Source organism: Vespa velutina, chromosome 5, assembly GCF_912470025.1.
Source record: "Vespa velutina chromosome 5, iVesVel2.1, whole genome shotgun sequence".
In the NCBI taxonomy this organism is placed as follows: domain Eukaryota; kingdom Metazoa; phylum Arthropoda; class Insecta; order Hymenoptera; family Vespidae; genus Vespa; species Vespa velutina.
Window position 1 is genome coordinate 4,331,551 of NC_062192.1, and position 20,358 is coordinate 4,351,908.

General features: G+C 32.7%; 1 protein-coding gene across 5 annotated transcripts in view; it reads left to right on the forward strand.

Moving 5' to 3' along the window:
- LOC124949563 (phosphatidylinositol 3-kinase regulatory subunit alpha) overlaps positions 1-15,880 on the forward strand; it is a 41,993-nt gene extending 26,113 nt beyond the window's left edge. For all 5 annotated transcript variants that reach the window (XM_047494834.1, XM_047494831.1, XM_047494832.1 and 2 more), the window contains 11 exons: positions 1,842-2,217; positions 2,850-2,948; positions 8,284-8,466; positions 8,562-8,690; positions 8,755-8,962; positions 9,093-9,323; positions 10,098-10,422; positions 10,540-10,787; positions 11,141-11,317; positions 11,400-11,654; positions 11,739-15,880. In XM_047494834.1, the coding sequence (XP_047350790.1) occupies positions 1,842-2,217; positions 2,850-2,948; positions 8,284-8,466; positions 8,562-8,690; positions 8,755-8,962; positions 9,093-9,323; positions 10,098-10,422; positions 10,540-10,787; positions 11,141-11,317; positions 11,400-11,654; positions 11,739-12,066 (2,559 nt within the window). In that variant the 3' untranslated portion in view covers positions 12,067-15,880. The remainder of the gene's footprint in view (positions 1-1,841; positions 2,218-2,849; positions 2,949-8,283; positions 8,467-8,561; positions 8,691-8,754; positions 8,963-9,092; positions 9,324-10,097; positions 10,423-10,539; positions 10,788-11,140; positions 11,318-11,399; positions 11,655-11,738) is intronic.
- Positions 15,881-20,358: the final 4,478 nt, after the last annotated feature.

A 20,358-nucleotide genomic window follows, 5' to 3' on the forward strand; every position in this document is an offset into this window, starting at 1 on the left:
CGTCCAACTAATAATAGCGTTTGGCCCAGTGTTCGTTGTGTAGCGCCGAGAGAGAAAAAGATAGAAACAGAGAGGGAATCGTTCGCGGTAGCCGATTTATTTTAAAATAGCGCACGCGTACATCACGATTTATGCCGAAAATTGTAGCCATATCTTGGGGAAAAAAAAAAAAAAAAAAAAAAAAAAAAATTCAAACGAAAGTATTTTCCTGAGTTTAAGATTTCGTAATTGTAATAGATTCGCAAATTCACGAAACACGAAAACTCAGAAAATCTTTTTAACATATTACCCCTTAATCATTAGAATCATTTCAAATCAAATTAAAAAGCAATCATGTATTGTATGGGGAAAAAAAAAAAAAAAAAAAAAAAGAAAAAAAAACTATCTATACTAAAAAACGAAATAGAAAAAAAAAAGAGAAAAAACTATAAAGTATTCATGATAAGCGTATAAATCTTTATGAAAGATAATCTTCATATTCGTAAAATAAGAATTTTTCTAAAATGTTTTGAAATAAGCTCTTCAATGCTTCGCGTTTCTTTCGATTACTCTGAAAAAAAATAAGGGACGGCAGAGGACAAGTAGTAGTAGTAGTAGTAGTAGTAATAGTAGTGGTAGTAGTAGTAGTAGTAGTAGTAGTAGTAGTAGTAGTTTGCAATGAGGGATTTCTCGGTCGTTCACGTTAATTTCGCACTGTGACTCGCTTAAAAGAATATTTTTAATTCCATTTTGAGTACTCTCGGGATGGGCGTGAGCAATTCAAAGCCGTTGATTTAATCGGACGAGCGAGCGAGTGAGCGAGCGAGCGCTCTCGAGTCTCTGCGAAATGCAGTAGGTATTATGCTGCATCTCTTCTCGTATACGTAGTAACTGACACCTGTTGACTTGCCGTCGTAGAAGCAACTGCGTTAATCGCTCGGGGAAGGAGATGTCAGTCGGGAGTTAGCGCAGCGTAGCACATAAATTACGCTTTTCCATTCGGCTTTTTACGAGCGCATCGCCCGCACCCGACGCTCTCAACTCGAAAACTTTGTCGCTTTAATGTCTCTCCCACCCTCCCTCTGCCCCTCAGCCCTCTCTCTTTCTCTCTCTCTCTCTCTCTCTCTCTCTCTCTCTCTCTCTCGCGTTCAATTCATCCTCCTCCACCTCCATCTCCTCCATCTCCGCCTCCACCACCTCTTTCTCTTTCTCCTACTTCTCTTTTACGAGACAAACGTGCGTCCTTCCAACGTGGCTTCGGCTTTCAATGAATATTCGAGTAATACGTCAAAGCGTGAAAGATTCTGTTTCTATTGTCGGACACGGACTTTTTTTCGTGATTTATAAAGCACTATATCTGGTTTGTTTTCTCTTATTTCGCTTCGAGCAGGAAAATATTGGGTACGTTATTCGATACAGTAGTACTCTTTCAATGGAATAACATGATCATGCACAGGTGGGGTTTAATATGTTATATACTATCTATCCTCCCCGTTCTCGAGGTATGTTTCCTATTTTGATCGATCAATGAAAATATTTACTATAGAAATTATTTATTGATGTTTCACGTAGAGATTGTATAATTTTTAATAAACGAGAGATAAGAAAGTTTTACGAGTTACTTTCTTTCTTTCTTTCTTTCTTTCTTTCTTTCTTTCTTTTTCTTTTCTTTTTTTCTTTCTTTTTTTCCAAGCCAATTTTCAAGGCAATTATATTATATGGTTATGCCTGTATATAGTTATATAAGACTTTAGCAATGGTTCATCTTTGTAGTGAAATTAATCGTCCGGGCAGATGTTTTTGGACTCGAAATCGATCGCATATTTGCCCGACTTCTCGATCGTCCAACTTGTTTATTACAGCATATGGGTATAAAAGATGAGCTCGACCAGAAGATCCTTTTGGTGTGTATCGAGGAACTCTGCCAGACGTCGCCTCCCCTTTCGTTGCCTGGTAGCACAGAAGCGAACTCATCTTCCACGACAACGAGCACGACTACGAGCACGACTACGGCGACGACGGCAACGACGGCGACGTTGACGGCAACGGCATTGACATCAGCTACGACCGGTAGTAGCTCCGTCAATGCGAACTGCGCTATCGGTCTCGCTCATCCGGCCAACAATACAACCAACGATGGTCATAATCTTGTGTTGCATAGCTTCAGTATTTTGGAAAAGTGTGACAAGTGTCGTAAATATCTCAGGGGTCTTTTGCATCAAGGCTTTCTCTGCCAAGGTAACAAATCTTTCATTTAATATCTATCTTCGAATTTATCGAATATTTTCGAACAAGTGCGACGCAATTTTATTTGGATTACGTGTACAATGAGAATTTTTATTCGCCAATAATTTATTCACCAATAATTATATAGAAAAAGGAATAATTTATATTTGGATAATTAATCGTTACTCGTATCATTTGTTATCTTCATCTTTTCTTAATCATGCTTAGCAATTAGCATTTATTATTTATAATGATATAGTGAATTTTTATTAAACGTACGTTATATCAAATTTTCATGTTCTATTCAATAACTATTTTTACATTGTGTCCTTCACAATAAACGTAAATTTAAAATATATATGTTTAATTCTTATTAAAAGCACACTTGACCAATACAAATCTAAAAAAAAAAAAAGATCTCAGCTTTTTTAAAACAATATTCACGAATGCATGGCATATTGTTAGATATATGAAGAAGAAAAAAAAAAAAAAAAAGGAAATTTACAAACGCTTTGAATTATTCAATATTTTTTATTTTACTTAGCGACGATTCTTTTCTCTCTTTTTTTTTTTTTTTTTCTTTCTTTCTTTTTTCCTTTTTCGCTTAAGCAGGAATAAAGATCGTGCTTTTTCTTTTTCGACAGATTGCGGCCTGGTAGCCCACAGAACGTGCTCGGCGATTGGTCTACCCATAAGCTGCGTCCCCGCTGAGTCGAAAAACCGTAGCAATAGATACGCTTCCGGTGAGTTAACTCTGAAACTTTTCGCTTACGCGCCAGACACGCGATTCCGTCTATCGCCAAGCAAGCGAACGAGCAAGCTCTCGTTGCTTCTTTGCCAGTTCATTTAATCAACGGTATATGTATACGGAAACTATTGAAAAATTCAAATATCGTTCCGCCGACTATCCAAGATATTGCATCAGAAACGTGTTCGTTAGCGCCTAAGTCGGTGCCGCGATCGAAGAGTTATGAAGTTTACGGCAAGGACACCTTTCTCAAGTACGTTACATCTCGTTATAAAAGCGAGTATAAATTAGAACCACACTGGTATTGTTAGAATTTACAATGGCTTCCGACCGGTATTGGTTTATAGTCGCTCATGGTGTGTATCGCACGGATATTGACTGTAATAACGGCCTCGCCCCTCTAGATGCGTTCTTGCGAATAGTATGAAACAAATATTAACGATTTCAGAGAGATATGTACGTATGTATGTGAAATACATGCACACACATCGGATCTCGTAATTTCACTTTGTAATTTATTCACCGAACGACATACATCCATTAATGTAGCGAGGATAGAAATCGCATAGTTATAAATTTATATATATATATATACATATATACACATACACATACACATGCATACACATACATATGTATATATATATATGTATGTGTATATATACACACACACATATATATATATATATATATATACATTATGTACGTACGCATGCGTCTAACGCAAGTTCAACATAATTCCGTAAAAACAAAAGTAACGAATAAACTATTCTCGTACTTGGAAAACTTTTCCGTGAAAGCTTGGCGAACACACGCAAACTCGTGAGCAAGCAAGCGATAGAACGGCCGAGTCTAGTCGTTAAACTTAACGAAGCAGGCACAATGATCTTGTTCGACGCTGTCATCCCTCGATCGCATACGTGCTTGCTCGTGATTTTTATTCTAACGAATTCGATGAAATGTAGATAAGTAGATATCCATATCTAAAGAAGTATTTCGCATGAGTGCATCTGCACATATTAAATACTTAACTCTCTCGTAATTTAACTCGTAGAAGGATGAGGGAAATTTTGAAAAATACGCAGCATAATAATAAAAACGTACGATTTTCTATTTTAAATTAATTTTATTTATTCATTCATTCATTCATTTATTTATTTATTTATTTATTTTTTTATTTTTTTTTTATTTTTTATTTTTTTTTTATTTTTTTTTTTTTTTTATCATAATCTCCTTTAACTTCAATGCGCTTCATTCATTGATGATCTAGTGCTTTTATGGCATCTCGAATATCTGTTTTTTTTCTTTTTTTTTTTTTTTTAAGTTCTTCAAAGTAATTTTATTATATGACAAAAATTGTCGATCGCCAAGAAATTTTTTTTTTTATTTTGAAAGCTATAGAAATTCCGAGATAGTCAAATCTCGAGAAGAAATTACGATAAGGAAACAAGTCAAACTTTTAAATTAACAATCTTTGTCACAATTACAACGCTCGTTATTTAATGGGAACGTGCATTGTTCACATCCTTAAAAATTTTGGACACTTTCAATCGGTGATCCTGTAAAACAATATTGTGCATTTTTTTTTTTTTTTTTTTTTTTTTTTTTTTTTTTTTTTTTTTTTTTTTTTTTTTTTTTGACGATTTTTTCCGTCGTTGCAGTTTTTGGACGTTCATTACAAGGACGTGAGGGTCGTCTTGCAAGCTGATAGATACGAGCACGTTTAAATTTGACTTTAAATTCCTATTTTTATTTTATCACCGTATACGATAATAATACACTATCATCTAACGTATTTTTCATTTCATTAAAAATTTTAATAGACGTTAAGTCTTTTTTAACGAGAAATTTAATTACGACATGGTGCTCGAAGTTATCCATTTAACCGCAGGCAATGATATAGCTTCTTTTAAATTAACATTTCCAACAAGACTACACGATGGATCAACTTTGAACTTTAAAGTTATGCATATAATAGATAGTCAATATAAGATGTGTCAATGAATTTTTTTTTTATCCTCCATTTATAAACGAGATAAGGCCGATAGGAGGGATAAGGAACTTTATAAATTGCCCTCGTATTAATGAACGAATGAAAATACAATACTGAATAATAAGTGGGAAGAATTCACACAGATACTTCTTTTTCTCGAATTTATATAAAAAATTATAACGATAATTATAATGATAATTTCATTGATAAATAATAGACACTTTTTTCTTATTTGCAATGAATGGATTAATATATAAAAACGTATATATAAAAAAAGAAAAAAAAAGAGAGAGAAAAAAAAAAAGAAAAACGAAGGTAGAAAGAAAAGAAAAGAAAAAAAAGGAAAAAAAAAAAAAAAAAAAAGAGAAGCCCATTGTGAGTTACTCATTTACCATGAAAAAATTTACAATTCATTGTGGCTTTAACGTATGCCGTAGAGAAATTCAGAAAGCAAAGGAAATATATTATCGGCAACGTGTTTACCGGTCTTCTTCTTTTTTTTTTTTTTTAATTTTTTTTTTAATTCTTTTTTTTTTTTTTTTTTATTTTTTCTTTTTCCTTTTTTTCTTTATTCGATTCCCACCTTTCGCTCGCTCCGTTTATTACATTTGAAGCGTAAGTATGTATATGTATATGCATATATATACTTGGATGACTTACGTTCGGTCTGTCGTTGAACGATGCCATTTGCAGGCGCAGCTTCCGGATATTCGTGACTAAGCGCAATTAAAAAATGAAATTATCGCTGGCGCGCTCGTTATTTCCGAGGTAACGCAGAACGTCCATGTATATATATATATATATATATATATATATATATATATATATATATATATATATATATATGTATGCACGTACACACACACATACACACATGCATATATGCGAACATATATACATATATACAATATACATACAAATGCGTGTGCGTGTATTTGTGCGTGTGTGTGTATGTAGATACGTGCATGCACCGAAAGCTATTAAAATTATTCAGCAGCCGCGTTGTCCGGCTCGCGATCGACGACGACAAGTAGCAGTCATTCGCACATGGCACGAGCGCGCCCGGTACGATCGCCTACCTACGACAAAATCGGCAGTAGGCTCGATAGGCATTCGTAACGAATATCGAATTTCCGTGTTGACCTCCATCGGACATGCCTTCCTTCGTTAACTTCACATCTATATGATCTTGTTCGCTTACCATGTTTCGATTCGTACTTTTTTCTTTCTCTCTCTCTCTCTCTCTCTCTCTCTCCCCTTCTCCTACCTTTTTATTTTCCTGTCTCTCCTCCTTCTCTTTCTTTCTTTCTTTCGATCCGGATGAAGTAAAAGAATAAGATATGCTTGTGAAGAAACAAGACGTCGTTGGTATCGTAGCCATAAAAATAAATTTCACTCCCTTTTCTTCTTCCCTTCTCCATCTCTTTCTCATTATTATTTTTCTCTTTTTCTGTTTCTACCTCTGCTTCTCTCTCTCTCTCTCTCTCTCTCTTTTTTCCCCTTCTCTTCCCTTTTATAATGCATGTATGCACGCCTTTGATTATACAAGTGGTGTACTTGGTATCAATGACATGTTGGTTTATGTCGCTACAACCCGCTCGAAAATATGAACAGCTTTCCGTTTAGGTGCATACTTTTATGCGAAAATAAAGTCAATGGTTCGTCAGTTGTAAAACGAAGAAAAGAATAGCAGCAAGGCACGCGGCGAATGTGGGTAATAAACAATCGCGTAGACGGACGCTAGCCCTTGTCGCAATCGTCGACGTCGCAGGCTGATATGAGAAAAAATACTATTCGCGATACGCCGACCTTTCTGCTTGCATTTTTTACATTTTTTTTTTTTCCTTGCATACGTAAGAATGATTTAAGGGGTTCTGGTATTCTTATTTTTATTTTTTTTTTATTTTTAAGATCTCTCTCTCTCTCTCTCTCTTCCTTTTCTATTTTTATTTTCAACCTCTTCGTATCAAAATGTTAGGTAGAAATACTATTTTGTGAAAAAAAAAGAAAAAAGGAAATGAATGTGTATATAATTTAAATAAAAGGATAAATGTTCATTGATAAATATCGTCTAGACATTCGTAGTTTTTAAATTTATCGTTTAAAGTAATTAGTTGTTTTTATGAAATTTGTAAATATTTAAAAGTCATGTTATTCGAAAATAGAAAAGTACGAAGCATTTCCATTTCGTTTAAACCTTCTAACATGATTTTAAACACTTTATGTCTTTTATTTGTCACTTTTGTTCTCTCTTTGAAATGTCTCGTTAAATAAGGGTATTCTATGAACGCAATAAAATAATAATAATAATAATAATAATAATAATAATAATAATAACAATAAAAAAGAAGAAAAACAAAACAAAAAAAACAAAAAGGAGGAAGAGTACTTTGAAGCCGCTGTTTTGTTTCGTCCGTCCATTTTTCACAAGCTGTCCAAGACGATTTTTATGAGCGCGGTTCTTTCGTCGATGCGCTTGATCTTCTCTTTAAATCGTAACAATTTTCTTTTTCTCTCGTTAGGCTCATAAATAAAGGCAAATTTCTTGCAGATGTGTCCTCGGATCGATAGTCAAAGAGAAAGAGAGAGACAGACAGACAGACAGACAGACAGACAGACAGACAGAGAGAGAGAAGAGAAAGAGAGAGAGAGAGAGAGAAAGGAAAACGTTTCTCCCTATTGCCAGTGTTCCATTTGGAGATCCGCTTTCCTTGTTTTTCTATCGTTATCAGACTACGAACATTCGATGATTTTTTTTTCTTTTTTTTTTTTTCTTTTTTTTCTTTTCTTTCTTTACTCCTCCCATGCTCCTACAAGTTTCTAATCACGGACGTTATAACGGTATAACGGCAGATTCAATATATTACATAGTCTTCGCTACCTGTTCTTACTACTAAATATTCTTATCTCATCGTTTGCCTTTCTATAGGAAATTAGCAATTTACGTTTATGAAAGCTGGCAATCGCGCAAATTTATTTGTGGTATGGTTCAACGACGAGTAAGCGAGGAAATGAGCGTATACAATGAGTCCTTTTTTGTTACTATTATCCTGATTATGGGATAGAGAAACGGTGTAGTTAGTCAAATTAGAAGTTATGACACGTATGTACGTAGCTCATCGATTTTAATGTAGGAATAAAATTATTATGGAGATTAAGAGGAAACGATATAAATAAGGTGTATATATCACTGTGATATATATCTCTTTATTGTATTTTTTTTCTTTCTTTTTTTTGCCCTCCCCCCCCCTCCCCCCTCCCCATATATTCAAGTACTTATAAAGCTTCAGCTATATATTTATTTATTTATTTATTTATTTATTTTTTTTTTATTTAGTATTTGGCCTCGCCCTGTGTTCACAATTCGAAACATCTACACGTTCCGCTCCGATCTTGGTGGAAAGATGTACGCGCGTACTCGAAGAAAAGGCATGTGCGGACACGACCTTAGATCTCTACAAAGTCTATTGCAGTAAACCTAACGAGCAAACCCTTGAGTTACGACAAAACTTGGACGAAGGTAAATATACTTTAAACATAGATAGATATCTTTTCGTTGAATTATTACGACATTTCAATTTAAATTTAAATTTAAATTAAATTCTTTCGATTCAGACGTACGTAACGCTGATTTGGATCATTACACTCCTCAATGCATTGCAAGCGTTTTGAAAAAGTTCCTGCAAGAATTACCAGATCCGGTAATACCGGTACAATTTTATGACAGGTTCCTAGAGGCATCAAGTAAGTGTTCTTTGATATTTAAGATTTATGAGATATACATAACTATACATTTTTGTACATTCAGATATGAGAAGCGACGAGCAGTGTGCTGCCCGTTTAGGACAACTTGTTACTGAACTTCCGGAACATCATAGGAGTACGTTGTTTCACTTGATGGCTCACTTTTGTCGCATATGTCAATTGCAACATGGGAGGGGTTACACGGAACCACCCACTGTACTTGTCCAGGTGTTTCGTCATATATTCATTAGGCCACCTTGGGAACGAATCATGTGAGTACATAACTGTATGATATTCTAATTATTACTAATTCTCGTTAATTTTATCTTTTTTTTTTTTCTTTTTTTTTCTTTTTCATATTTGCACAAAATATCTGTGACATATATTTAATTTATATTCCAGACAAATTATACACAATACAAAAGCTTATATAAGGATAATGGAACTACTGTTGCTGCACGTTGATTGGAACGAAAGATTGCCCGAATTTGCGAGTGCTCCACAGTTACCACCACGGAAATTTTCAAGGCCTCAGTTTCCTGTTCTAGATCCATTTCCAGTTCTCGAAGAAGATAATTCGACGGAAAGAACGGGAACTGCTGGTGACAGTGGCAAGGATCAACAGTCTCACAGGTAATAAATTTTATTAGCTTTTCCTTTTTTTTTCTTTCTTTTTTTTTACTTTTTTTTTGCTTTTTTTTCTTTTTTTTTTTTTAATATTTACTATATAAATATTTGCAAGAGATCATACAAAACGACAAGAACATATAAAACGGGGAAAATTTTTCAAAAGTTACATTTCGGAGTAGCCTAAGAGATATATATATAATTCAGTTAAGGAGCGTTTGGTTTAATACAAGAGTGTATTAACATATTAGTAGTCTGAAGTTTTAGCATGAGACTAGAAGTTACATACAATTTTCAAACGTCTATATTCGAGGTCTGCATTTCATGGGTAAAGTTACATAGAACAACGTTGCCGGCTCTAAGCTACAGATTTTAAAATGACGTAGGACTATGTTAACGAAGCAGAATGTTTTCAGTCGTCGTACTGAATAGACGAATGGTACAGAAAGTGTGTATTAAGTCATTGTAGTGAGTAGACGAAAAGTAAAGAGTGTGTATTAAGTCTCGCGTACTGAGTAGACGAACAACAGAGAGTGTGTGCTGTTAAGTCGTTATAATGAATAGAGTTCATGTGTGTTGTTTGTAACACTCGATAGAGTGAGTGGACGATTCGTATCAAAGAGTTTTATATGTATGTATGTGTGTATGTATATATGTATATATATATATGTATATATATATATGTATATATGTATATTAATAAAAGTATGTTTTGACGTCAAAAAGGAATTTCAAATAAATTAAATTTTCCTGTTAAATATTATGTATTATTGTTTATAGGCCACGAACACTACAGGAAGCCGAGTGGTATTGGGGAGATATAACGAGAGACGAGGTCAATGAAAAAATGATCGATTCGCCTGATGGCACTTTCCTAGTTCGTAATGCGTCTTCCAAAGGAGGTGAATATACTCTGACGTTGCGTAAAGGTGGTACGAATAAGCTCATTAAGATTTGTCATCGAAATGGAAATTATGGCTTTTCCGAGCCATATAATTTTCATTCGGTTATCGAGTTGGTCGATTACTATAGGAATTGTTCCTTGGCTCAATATAATTCTACATTGGACATCAAGTTGTTATATCCCGTATCACGATTTCAACAAGTAAGTTATTCTAATTATAAATGTGTGTACAATTTTGATGAATTTCGATGTTATAAAAGTTTTATATATATATAAACAAAAAAAAAAAAAAAAAAAAACAAAAAAAAACAAAAATAGGATGACGAGATTGCGAGTACAACGGATATGTCAACGGTAAAACAAAAGTTTGCCGAATTGAGCAAAGAAATAGTTGATACCTGTCGACAATATCAAGATTGTTCAGAATTGTATAGTAAAACGGCTTACGAGGTCCAATTAAAAAGACAAGCTCTGGAAGCTTTTTCAGAGGCAATTAAGATGTTCGAGGATCAAATGAAACTTCAGGAAAAGTTTCAAAAAGAAGCACAACCGCATGAGATATCGACGTGAGCTTTTTAATGAATTTTAATTTATTTTAATAAATGGATCCCCGAAAAATATCGTGAGCACGAAAATGTGAATTTTTTATTCGTTACAATTTTTGTACATTTCTTCAAAGAATAATCAATCATTGAAATAATAATGTAATTATTTCGATTGTGAAATTATTGTTCATCAGTCAATTATATAATTATCTCTCTCTCTCTCTCTCTCTTTCTTTTTTTCTCTCGTAGAAATAGCAAAAATTATTTAAATAAAAATGTCAACGTTGCTTGCAATGGCTTTCGATGGATTCCATAATTCATATTTTTTATTTCGTAATATAAAATTCTACATAGATAGATTGTTATAATTATAGCTTAACTGAGAATGCAGAGCTATTGAAACGCAGATTAAAATCATTAGAGGACAGTAAAGAACAATTGGATGATAGTTTGAAGCAACGAATTGCTTATAATAGAACTCTCGAAAGAGAAATGCATAAACTAAAGCCGGAGATTATTCAACTTGTGAGACAAAGGGACAAACATTTTACGTACGTTGATTCTTATTTATTCGTTTTGATACTTCATCTCAGATTGAATTGAGTTAGCATATTATTTTCTTTTTTACGTTAGATGGTTGAAGAAAAATGGCATGACGGCAAATAAAATTAATCAGTTAGTGCTAAATCATTCACTTACAAATCCATTAGTCGGCGATTTAGTATACGGAGATCTTCCAGAAGTTGATTTAGAAGTACATACGGATGAGAAGACATGGCTTTACTTGGAAGGATCACGTTCCGATGCCGATCGTATTCTTGCTGGACGACCGGACGGTACATTCTTGGTACGAAGATCAAGAACCGGTCAATATGCCTTGTCGATCATGTAAGTTATCTCATTTTTAAAAATATTTTTTTTCCCTTGATAAAAAACATATTCTAATTATTCGTATTTCCATTGAAATCGTAGGTGCAATGGTACTGTAAATCATTGTATCATATATGCAACCGAACGAGGTTACGGATTCGCCGAGCCTTATAACATTCACGAGAGCTTGAAACATCTAGTGTTACATTATGCACAAAATTCTCTGGAGGAGCATAACGAAAGTCTGAACACGACATTGGCTTATCCGGCTTTTGCACCATCAACGGCTCTGGCACAGTTACAGGCGCAGCAGATACAACTGCAAATGCATATGCCAGCGCAAAATCAACTACAGTTTAAACGACCTCTCGAAAGCCAATCACAATTTACACGAAGTTTGGAAAATCAACATTTTATAACACATACGTAATATTTATATGTTTATCAATTTGGCCGATATTGTTTGATAACTTCGGATACTCGTGCGTGATTCTACGTATAAATTGTTCGCGTTAAAAAGAACCGAACGAACGAGGAAAACGTACTTGTGAGTTTATATTCATATGTATGAGAAACGAGAAAAATACGAGGGGACTTGTAATATTGCGCCTTCCCGGGGGGAAGGATTACAAAGAGGATTGTTTTTCTTTTTACCAGAATATTTCGAAATGTGAATTATGCTGATATCTTTAAGGCATAGCGATAGCGATAATAATTGTCGAAGGTCCTAGTTGTAGAAGTACCTGTAGTCGTAGTAGTAATGGTAATAGTGGTGGTAGTAAGAGCGGAAAAAAAAAATTCACGCAGCAGTATGCGTTTTTATTCTTTTTTGCTGCATATTAAAGCTCCTCTTATACATAAATTGCTAACTGTTAGTAATTATTCTTTTATATATCCCTTTTAGAAATTATATAGTTATTTCTTTTTTCTTTTTTCTGTTTCTTTTCTTCTTCTTCTTCTTTGTCGTTCGTCAGAACTTTATCATGCTATGTTAAATGATTGTTTTTTATTCTGATTATTATGGGAATCGATTTATGTCGAATTAAAACTATAGTTAGCAGAATTTAACTGGGAGGAGCATTAATAATATTTCAAATGAAACGACCAAACGATTCATTGTTAATTACGCTGTTGCGTACTTTGCATACGGATTGATAGACAGTGTCGGATATTAGAATACACACACGAGTCTTCGTAAGATCAATATTGATACGTTTCAGTAAGCCGTATTTTTCAAGAAAAAATAAGTTTAATGTATTAACCTTGCCACATCTAAAAGTCAAATTTCTCTATCGGAAACGTCGATACGACCCGGGAGTATATTTGTAGTTTAACAACTAAATCACTCTTCGCTCAAATAAATCACAAGTCCCGTTGGTAATCAGGGTAGACATATTTCTCGTAAATTTAAATATTAATGTAATTATTATAGCGACGATTAAGGAACGTTTACGAATAATTTTCAAAAATTATATTTTCTTATATGCCTGTGTTATTAATATTTTACATTTCAATTTTTTTTTCTTTTTTTTTTTTTCTCTCTTTTTTTTTTTTTTGTTCAGTCACTTTTTGAACTTTGTCGAGTGATTTAGATTGTATCGGTGGTTAAATTTCTCGTTTGAATCGGATCTTATGAACGATATCGAAGTTTATATCTATAAACGATAAACGTCGATCTTCGAGTCTTGGAAATTTCCAGCGTTTGTATAGTCATAATAAACTCCGAGAAATTAGTGAGAGATTGTTCGCGAGAGAATGAAACGAACACTTTTTAGTCGCGAAGTATAGTTTTTAGCGCTTAGCCACCGATAAATATATATATATATATATATATATATATATATATATATATAAATATAAATATATATGTGTATATATTCGTTATATTTCGGTGCTTGTTACAACGAAATTTCTTCGGAGGTGCAAGAGGTTTTTTATATAATGTGTAGATTATAAGTATTGTGCCAGGCCCACGTGGGTTATGTACGATTTTAAACAAGAAAACAATATTGTCTGTGATTTCGGATCAGTGAGAAAAAGAGAGAGAAAGAGAGAAAGAAAGAGAGAGAGAGAGAGAGAGAGAGAGAGAGAGAGAAAGAGAGATAGAGATAATATCGCGTTTATCATTTCATTCGATGTTACTCGTTAACTTTTGATTTTATCTTCTTTAATTTTTTTTTTTTTTTTTTTTTTTTTGACCTTCTTTATACTATCGCTTTAAAGCTTACCCATTACTAGGTTTTGTAAGGGAACACAATCTCGTCATTTAGCTTTCTCGCGTATATTTAGTAAAATTGTTATAAAATTTTCTTAACAATTGGCATTTATTAAATATCGAAAAATTGTCAAACTTGCCAAACTTTTTCAAAAGGAGCCTCGGTATAGAATGGAATTTTTATTGCTCTTTTATTTCATGATACGTGAATTTATCTTGTTAGATAATTCACTTGAAAAGCGAATTACTCAATCGCGTGTTAAAGAGAGCGAAATAATCGGAAAAGAAGCGAGGAACGATCGAACGTCGTTTAGCTTGGCTCATGATTAAGATATGAGCGTGCCTTGAGAAATCTTACATTTACGGAGCGGTCAGTAAACGTAAGAGTGTATTGAGGCTATCCGCTATACCTGTCATATCGAATGCTATCGACGAATGATCAAGTATGCTCGCGAGTATGAATTCCGCAAATGATACGATCGAATGACTGTTAATACATACAACATAAGGTTGTAAATGATATAAATTATAACGGGTAACGTTCTAATAAATTATTGTCAACTTATTTTCACTCGAATGCTCGAAAATATTGTTATCATCATTCCGATCTCTAGTACAAAAGGGGGCGAAAGGTGGTGACGCGTGTTTTCTTTATTTCTTTACTTCTTTTTTTTTCTTTTTTTTTTTTCGTTTGTATAAATTCTTTTTTTTTTTTTTCTTTCTTATTTTGCTTTGTACGAAAGGATAACGAATACGTGGAAAAGAAGAGAAGAAGAAGCAGTAGAATGAAAAGGGCGGACGTAGTATTTGCAAAATGAAAGGCCCGTTGTTCATCTTTTAAGGCTTCGAATAACGTAGACGTTAGGTAGTTTAGGTCTTTTTTATACAAAAAGGGAGAAAAAAAGAAATAGGGAATACGAGTCGTGGTGCCTCGATAGGCTTGTATTTCGTGATCGTCTCAGTTGCGTGCTAGCACTGAGCTCGATCGTTTGTTGCCGTGTCGTTGGATCGTTTGTTTCGTAGACGGATATGAAAGAAAAAAAAAAAAAAAAAAAAAAAAAAAAAAAAAAAAAAAAAAAAAAAAAAAAAAAAAAAAAAAAAAAAAAAAAAAAAAAAAAAATACTTTTGCTTTACACGCGTATTACCAGCGTCGATCGGTTTGCCCTTCTTTTTTTCTTTTTTTTTTTTTTTTTTTGCGAATGAAAAGGGTTCACCTACTCCTATCACCTTTCATGTATTTTGCAATCGCATAAGCGATTTCTTTCTCTTAGAATCTTTTTCTTAGGCAAGAAATTCGAAAAATCTTTCGATTTTTTTAACGAACTCATACTATAATCTGTCATTTACGTTTTAAATAATTTTCATGTGTACCATATTGGTAAATATAGATTTTATAACGCGATGATATCCTGAAAAGAAATATTTTTCACAAGAAGTGTTTTTATTGAACGAAGGATTGAATATAAATAAAACGCCTGTAGCGTTTCGTGCATATATTTGTATAATTCGATATTCGATTGAATTATTTGTGTTATTCCCCCCCTTTTTTTTCTTTTTTTTTTCTTTTTTTTTTTCTTTTTTTTTTCATTTTTATCCTTATTCTCTTTAATTAAAATCAGTGCTTTTTCTCGAACGGTGGGGAGAAAACCATATGATTACAAAGTCCGGTTCGTTTCGATGCGATATGAATAAAAAGTTAAGTGTAATCGATGGTGAAAGAATGTGTGAAGTAGTAAAAGAGAAAAAGAAAAAATGATACAAAAACCACACACATATACATACATACATACATACATATATATATATATATAAATATATATATATATATATATTTTACTTACTTTCAAGGCAGACCTTTAATTGATTATTTATAATATATACATGCATATATATTATATACATTATATATTATATCACGATGCCGCGTTAAATTCTCACGCGTGCACATCCATGAGTTTGGTGATAAAAACAAAAAAAAAAAAAAAAAAAAAAAAAAAAAAAAAAAGAAAAAATGCGAATGCATTCTTTTCTCTTCACGTCAATCAAACGTTACATGTTGCACGCGGAGATCAAACGTGTTTGGTTTTCAACATTTTTATCCTTTCGTCGTTCAGCCGAAATAGACGTATATTTATTAAAAAAAAAAAAAAAAAAAAAAAAAAAAAAAAAAAAAAAATTAGAAAAGAAAATAGAAAAAATAGGAAAGATAAATAAATAAAAAAAAAGAATAGCAAAGTTTTGGAGCAACATAAAATAAATAAATTAATCCATAACGTATAGTTTTCTTGAATTTTTATCAATTGTCGTCAGAAAATAAGATCAGAAGAAGAAAAAAAAAAAGGGGAAAAAAAAAAGAAAAAAAAAAAGAAACAGAAAAAAGGATCTTTTTTTTTTCAATATACTATGTAATTTTGACTAAACAACGAAAGGTTTAAAAATTGATAACGATCCGTAATCGATGATTCTAAATTCGTTCAGAAACGTGCGAGAGTTGAACGATACTTCTGAAAGAAGGTTTTTATTCTCGATACTCTTATATCAAGGATTTACGAATGCTAGTGCGCGCCTGTGTATATGTGTGTGTGTGTTGTCTAATCGTCACGTAAATAAACGTAAACATATATAAACATAGATTTTTCTTATTGATCATACGAAAGAAAGAAAAAAAGATCGGAATGCAAAGATGAACAAAAGAAAGAGACAGAGAGATAGAAAGAGAGAGAGAGAGAGAGAGAGAGAGAGAGAGAGAGAGAGAGAGAGAGAGAGAGAGAGAGAGAGAAATCAACTGTGAAATATACGACGTTTCGCTAAGCTTCTTTAACCGTGACAATAGTATCCTTTTAAGAGATAATTTTGTTTTCCAATTGCGACGAAATCGCAAGGCTATAATTTAAAATTGTTTAGAGATATCATTATTAAAAAAGGAAATAGCCCGTGTGACGGATGTCACTCCTCGTGTATACATTTTTCTTTGTTAATTTATTATTATTATCTTTTCTCATACTCAGCTCTACTAATGAAGATAATAATCCTGTTAGATTAGATTGATCGATTAGATCTTTGGTATCTAATCGAAACTTTCTATATATAGACTAACAAAGGCATCTCTTGGGAAATAGATTCGAAGAATCGAGCGGAACAAATTAAAATATTGCAATGTCTTTTTTTCCTTCTCTTTTTCTTTCATCGGTTCGATCATTATAATAACGATATATGTAAAAGACGATGTCGTTCGGTACTTTGGTTTTATCACAGATTAATGATAATATTATTATTGCGTGTATATCCGAGCCGAATATTACTCTGTTATTAGAAAAGAGAAAAGAAGAAGAACAAAAAGACGACGGGGAACGATTGAAGAATGTCGCTAGGATTGTTTTATTAACGGCAGGACCGATTCGAATTATCTTTTTACAAATACGAAATTTGTGGGCGAGATGTTAATATTACGTTTGTTAATAAACGAACACGTCCATGCATCTCTGGACGTCATACGGAATTATTTTTGTAGGATTTAAAAATCTCTCGAAAGAATTCGCTTCGTTCGTTCGACGGAACGCCGATAACTTTTGTTGTTTAAAATGAAGCGCTTTTTTGACGAGGATAATGAAAAGAAAAAAAAAAAAAATGAATATAATAAAATAAAATAAAATAAAATAAATAAATAAATAAAAAAAAAAAAGATAAATAAATAAATAAATAAAAGAAAGAAAGAAAGAAAGAGAAAGAAAGTCTAGAAAAGATATTTAACGTGCACATCCAAGTATTGAAGCTCGGAAGGATTAAATTGTGACATAAATGATTCGACTTGTGAATGCGCAGCCTAACCATTGAATATGTGATCTCTGAAAATTAACGCGGAGGAATATAGGAGAGTGTGTATCTGTATGAGTCTGTGTGTACATGTGTGTATAAGTATGAGTGTAACGAATAATCGTTGCCTTAGCTTTTTGTACAATTTAACATGATTGATGAATAAATGAGAAGTGAGACAGAGAAGGAGAGAAAGAGAAAGAAAGATAAAGAGAGAAAGAGAGAGAGAGAGAGAGAGAGAGAGAGAGAGAGAGAGAGAGAGAGAGAGAGAGAGAGAGAAGTCGTGCAGGATATGAAATGTTTATTATATTAATGTAATCGATGTTGGTATCTGTGAAGATAAATGGTGATAATAAAATGATAAAAGTAGTAAGCTATTCTCATAAGCTCGCTCGAGAGAGGAGATATAGCCTTGCAGCAAGAATTGTGCGACAAGCTGATAATCAAATTGTATGAATATTGATATTGTTACGATGTTTACATATAATAATATTGTTAGTATTAATGGCAATGATAACAATTGTAATTCGTAATTTTTACTCATGGAGATCGCCGGTCTTCGAATGAAATATGCAAGATAATGAAAACATTGTCGGTCGTTTCTTTGCCCAAAATAGAGATTACCTGACCCGAATATTTTCAAAATACATTTCTTAAAATGATGAAAAACCTTACGATTTGGTAATCGGTCAGCACGAAAATGTGGATCAAAATTATTTGAGCAAATGGTAATTAATTGGATACAATATATAGAACGAATGAGAACGAATGAAAAATTCGTTTCTTTAACCCATTGTTTCGATTTGGAAATACGATATTCGCTTTTGTCCGTATATATACATATATATACATAAAAATTTAAAAGGATCATTATCGTTGATAAAGTTAGCAGCATTAAACAAAATCTTTTCGGCGGTTTGGCTAGAGGCAGAACTCAGGTTCGACTATTTCAATTGAAATGATACAATATCTCTATTAAGCATTTTAAAAGTAAGTTAGTTCTACGCGTACGACGAATCGTCCGTTCGTAAATTGAAAAAAAAAAAAAAAAGAAAAGGAAAGAAAAGAAAAAAACAGGCTGATTTAGAAAATATTATCAAAAAGAAGAATTAAGTAGACCAATCTATAATATAGAACTAACTAATAATTAATATATATATATACAACAACACGTAATATATAGAAATACAACAATTTTCTTGCGCCTCTATGCTAAACGATCAGAATTGCATAATCTATCGATAATATGTATCACTCCGATAAAAATAAGATAGTGTGTATAGTGTATACAAAGGAACATTATAATGTACGAAGAAGAAAAATTACAAGTTTGTACATGTGTACGTGCGATTCTGTGTGTGTTTGCGTGTGCATGGCGATTGCTCACATGTCGTGTGTAAAAAAAAAAAAAAGAAAGAAAAAAAAAAAAGAAAGAAAAAAAATACGAAGAGAATTTATGTACACAAAGTAGTAAAACGCTCGTAAAAGATACTCCGCGGAATTTTCTCGTAATTTAATAAGGTCCATCGATAAATGAAATGATCGACTTTACTCTTTAACCTGTATTACTTGAAAATGATCGCTCTGTTAATAATTATAGATTTACAAATTCACGAATTAATTGATGGTATTGTTGAAAAATTAGGGATACGATATATAGTGCATTCCAATAGTAATTTTATCATAACGAGAGAAATCAGAAAATTTTTTGGTATAAATAATCCGAGCGTTTGAAAGATGGCACGTTCTACGTTATTTTGACGAGAGCGAAGTTTACAGAGAGATATCGATTATCTTCTTATGAATGAAAACGCGACGTTTTCGGACACAACAATTTTAATAGGAACAATACAAATGGGAGCATACGTGACCGACTTCGAAGACGAAGAGTTTTTAAATAAAAATAAAAAGAAAAAAAAAAAGAAAAAAAAAAAAAAGAAAAGAAAAGAAAAAAAAAACGAACAAAAAAGAAAAGAAGTAACACTTCAACGGGAATTACTAAAGTTTTGGAAACATTTATCAATTTTAAATAGAACACGTTAAATTCAACGTTTCGTATTTTCCATATTCGATATATTAAAGTCCGAGCAAGTTCGTAATCAAAAATGGATAAAATTCTTTTTTCTCGAAGTCGGTCACATATATAAAAATGTTAAAAAATTTGAAATGGGAAGATGCTAATTGAAGAATCTCTTTTTTAAAACTAAAGTCAATCAAAGAAAAGAGGATCCTACGAGCGCTATATCCGTTTATCAATCCTTGCCAATTTTGTACATAGTATCCGTGTCCAAATGCTCGCGAAGAAAAGGAACGATGTGAGAACAAAAGTTATATTAACAAAAGTCATGTAACAAATGTACTTGGAGAAATAATAATTGTGCGAGTGATGTGCGACGTGTGTGTATGCTGCAAGGTGAAAATTTACAAATATGATTACGGATCGTATGATAAGACGGAGGAGGGATAAGAAAGAAAGAGAAGGAAAAGGGAAAGAGAAATGAGAAGGAGAATTTATCGACACAATATTATATTATTAACAAACGTATGCTGTCCCACTGTGATAAAAAAATTTTGTTTTTGCATGTAAAATATACTATTAATGTCATAAGTACGAAGGAATCATATTACGGCGCATATATATAGATGTATGCGCTGACGCATGTACGATCTTAGATCGATCTATGTATCTATATA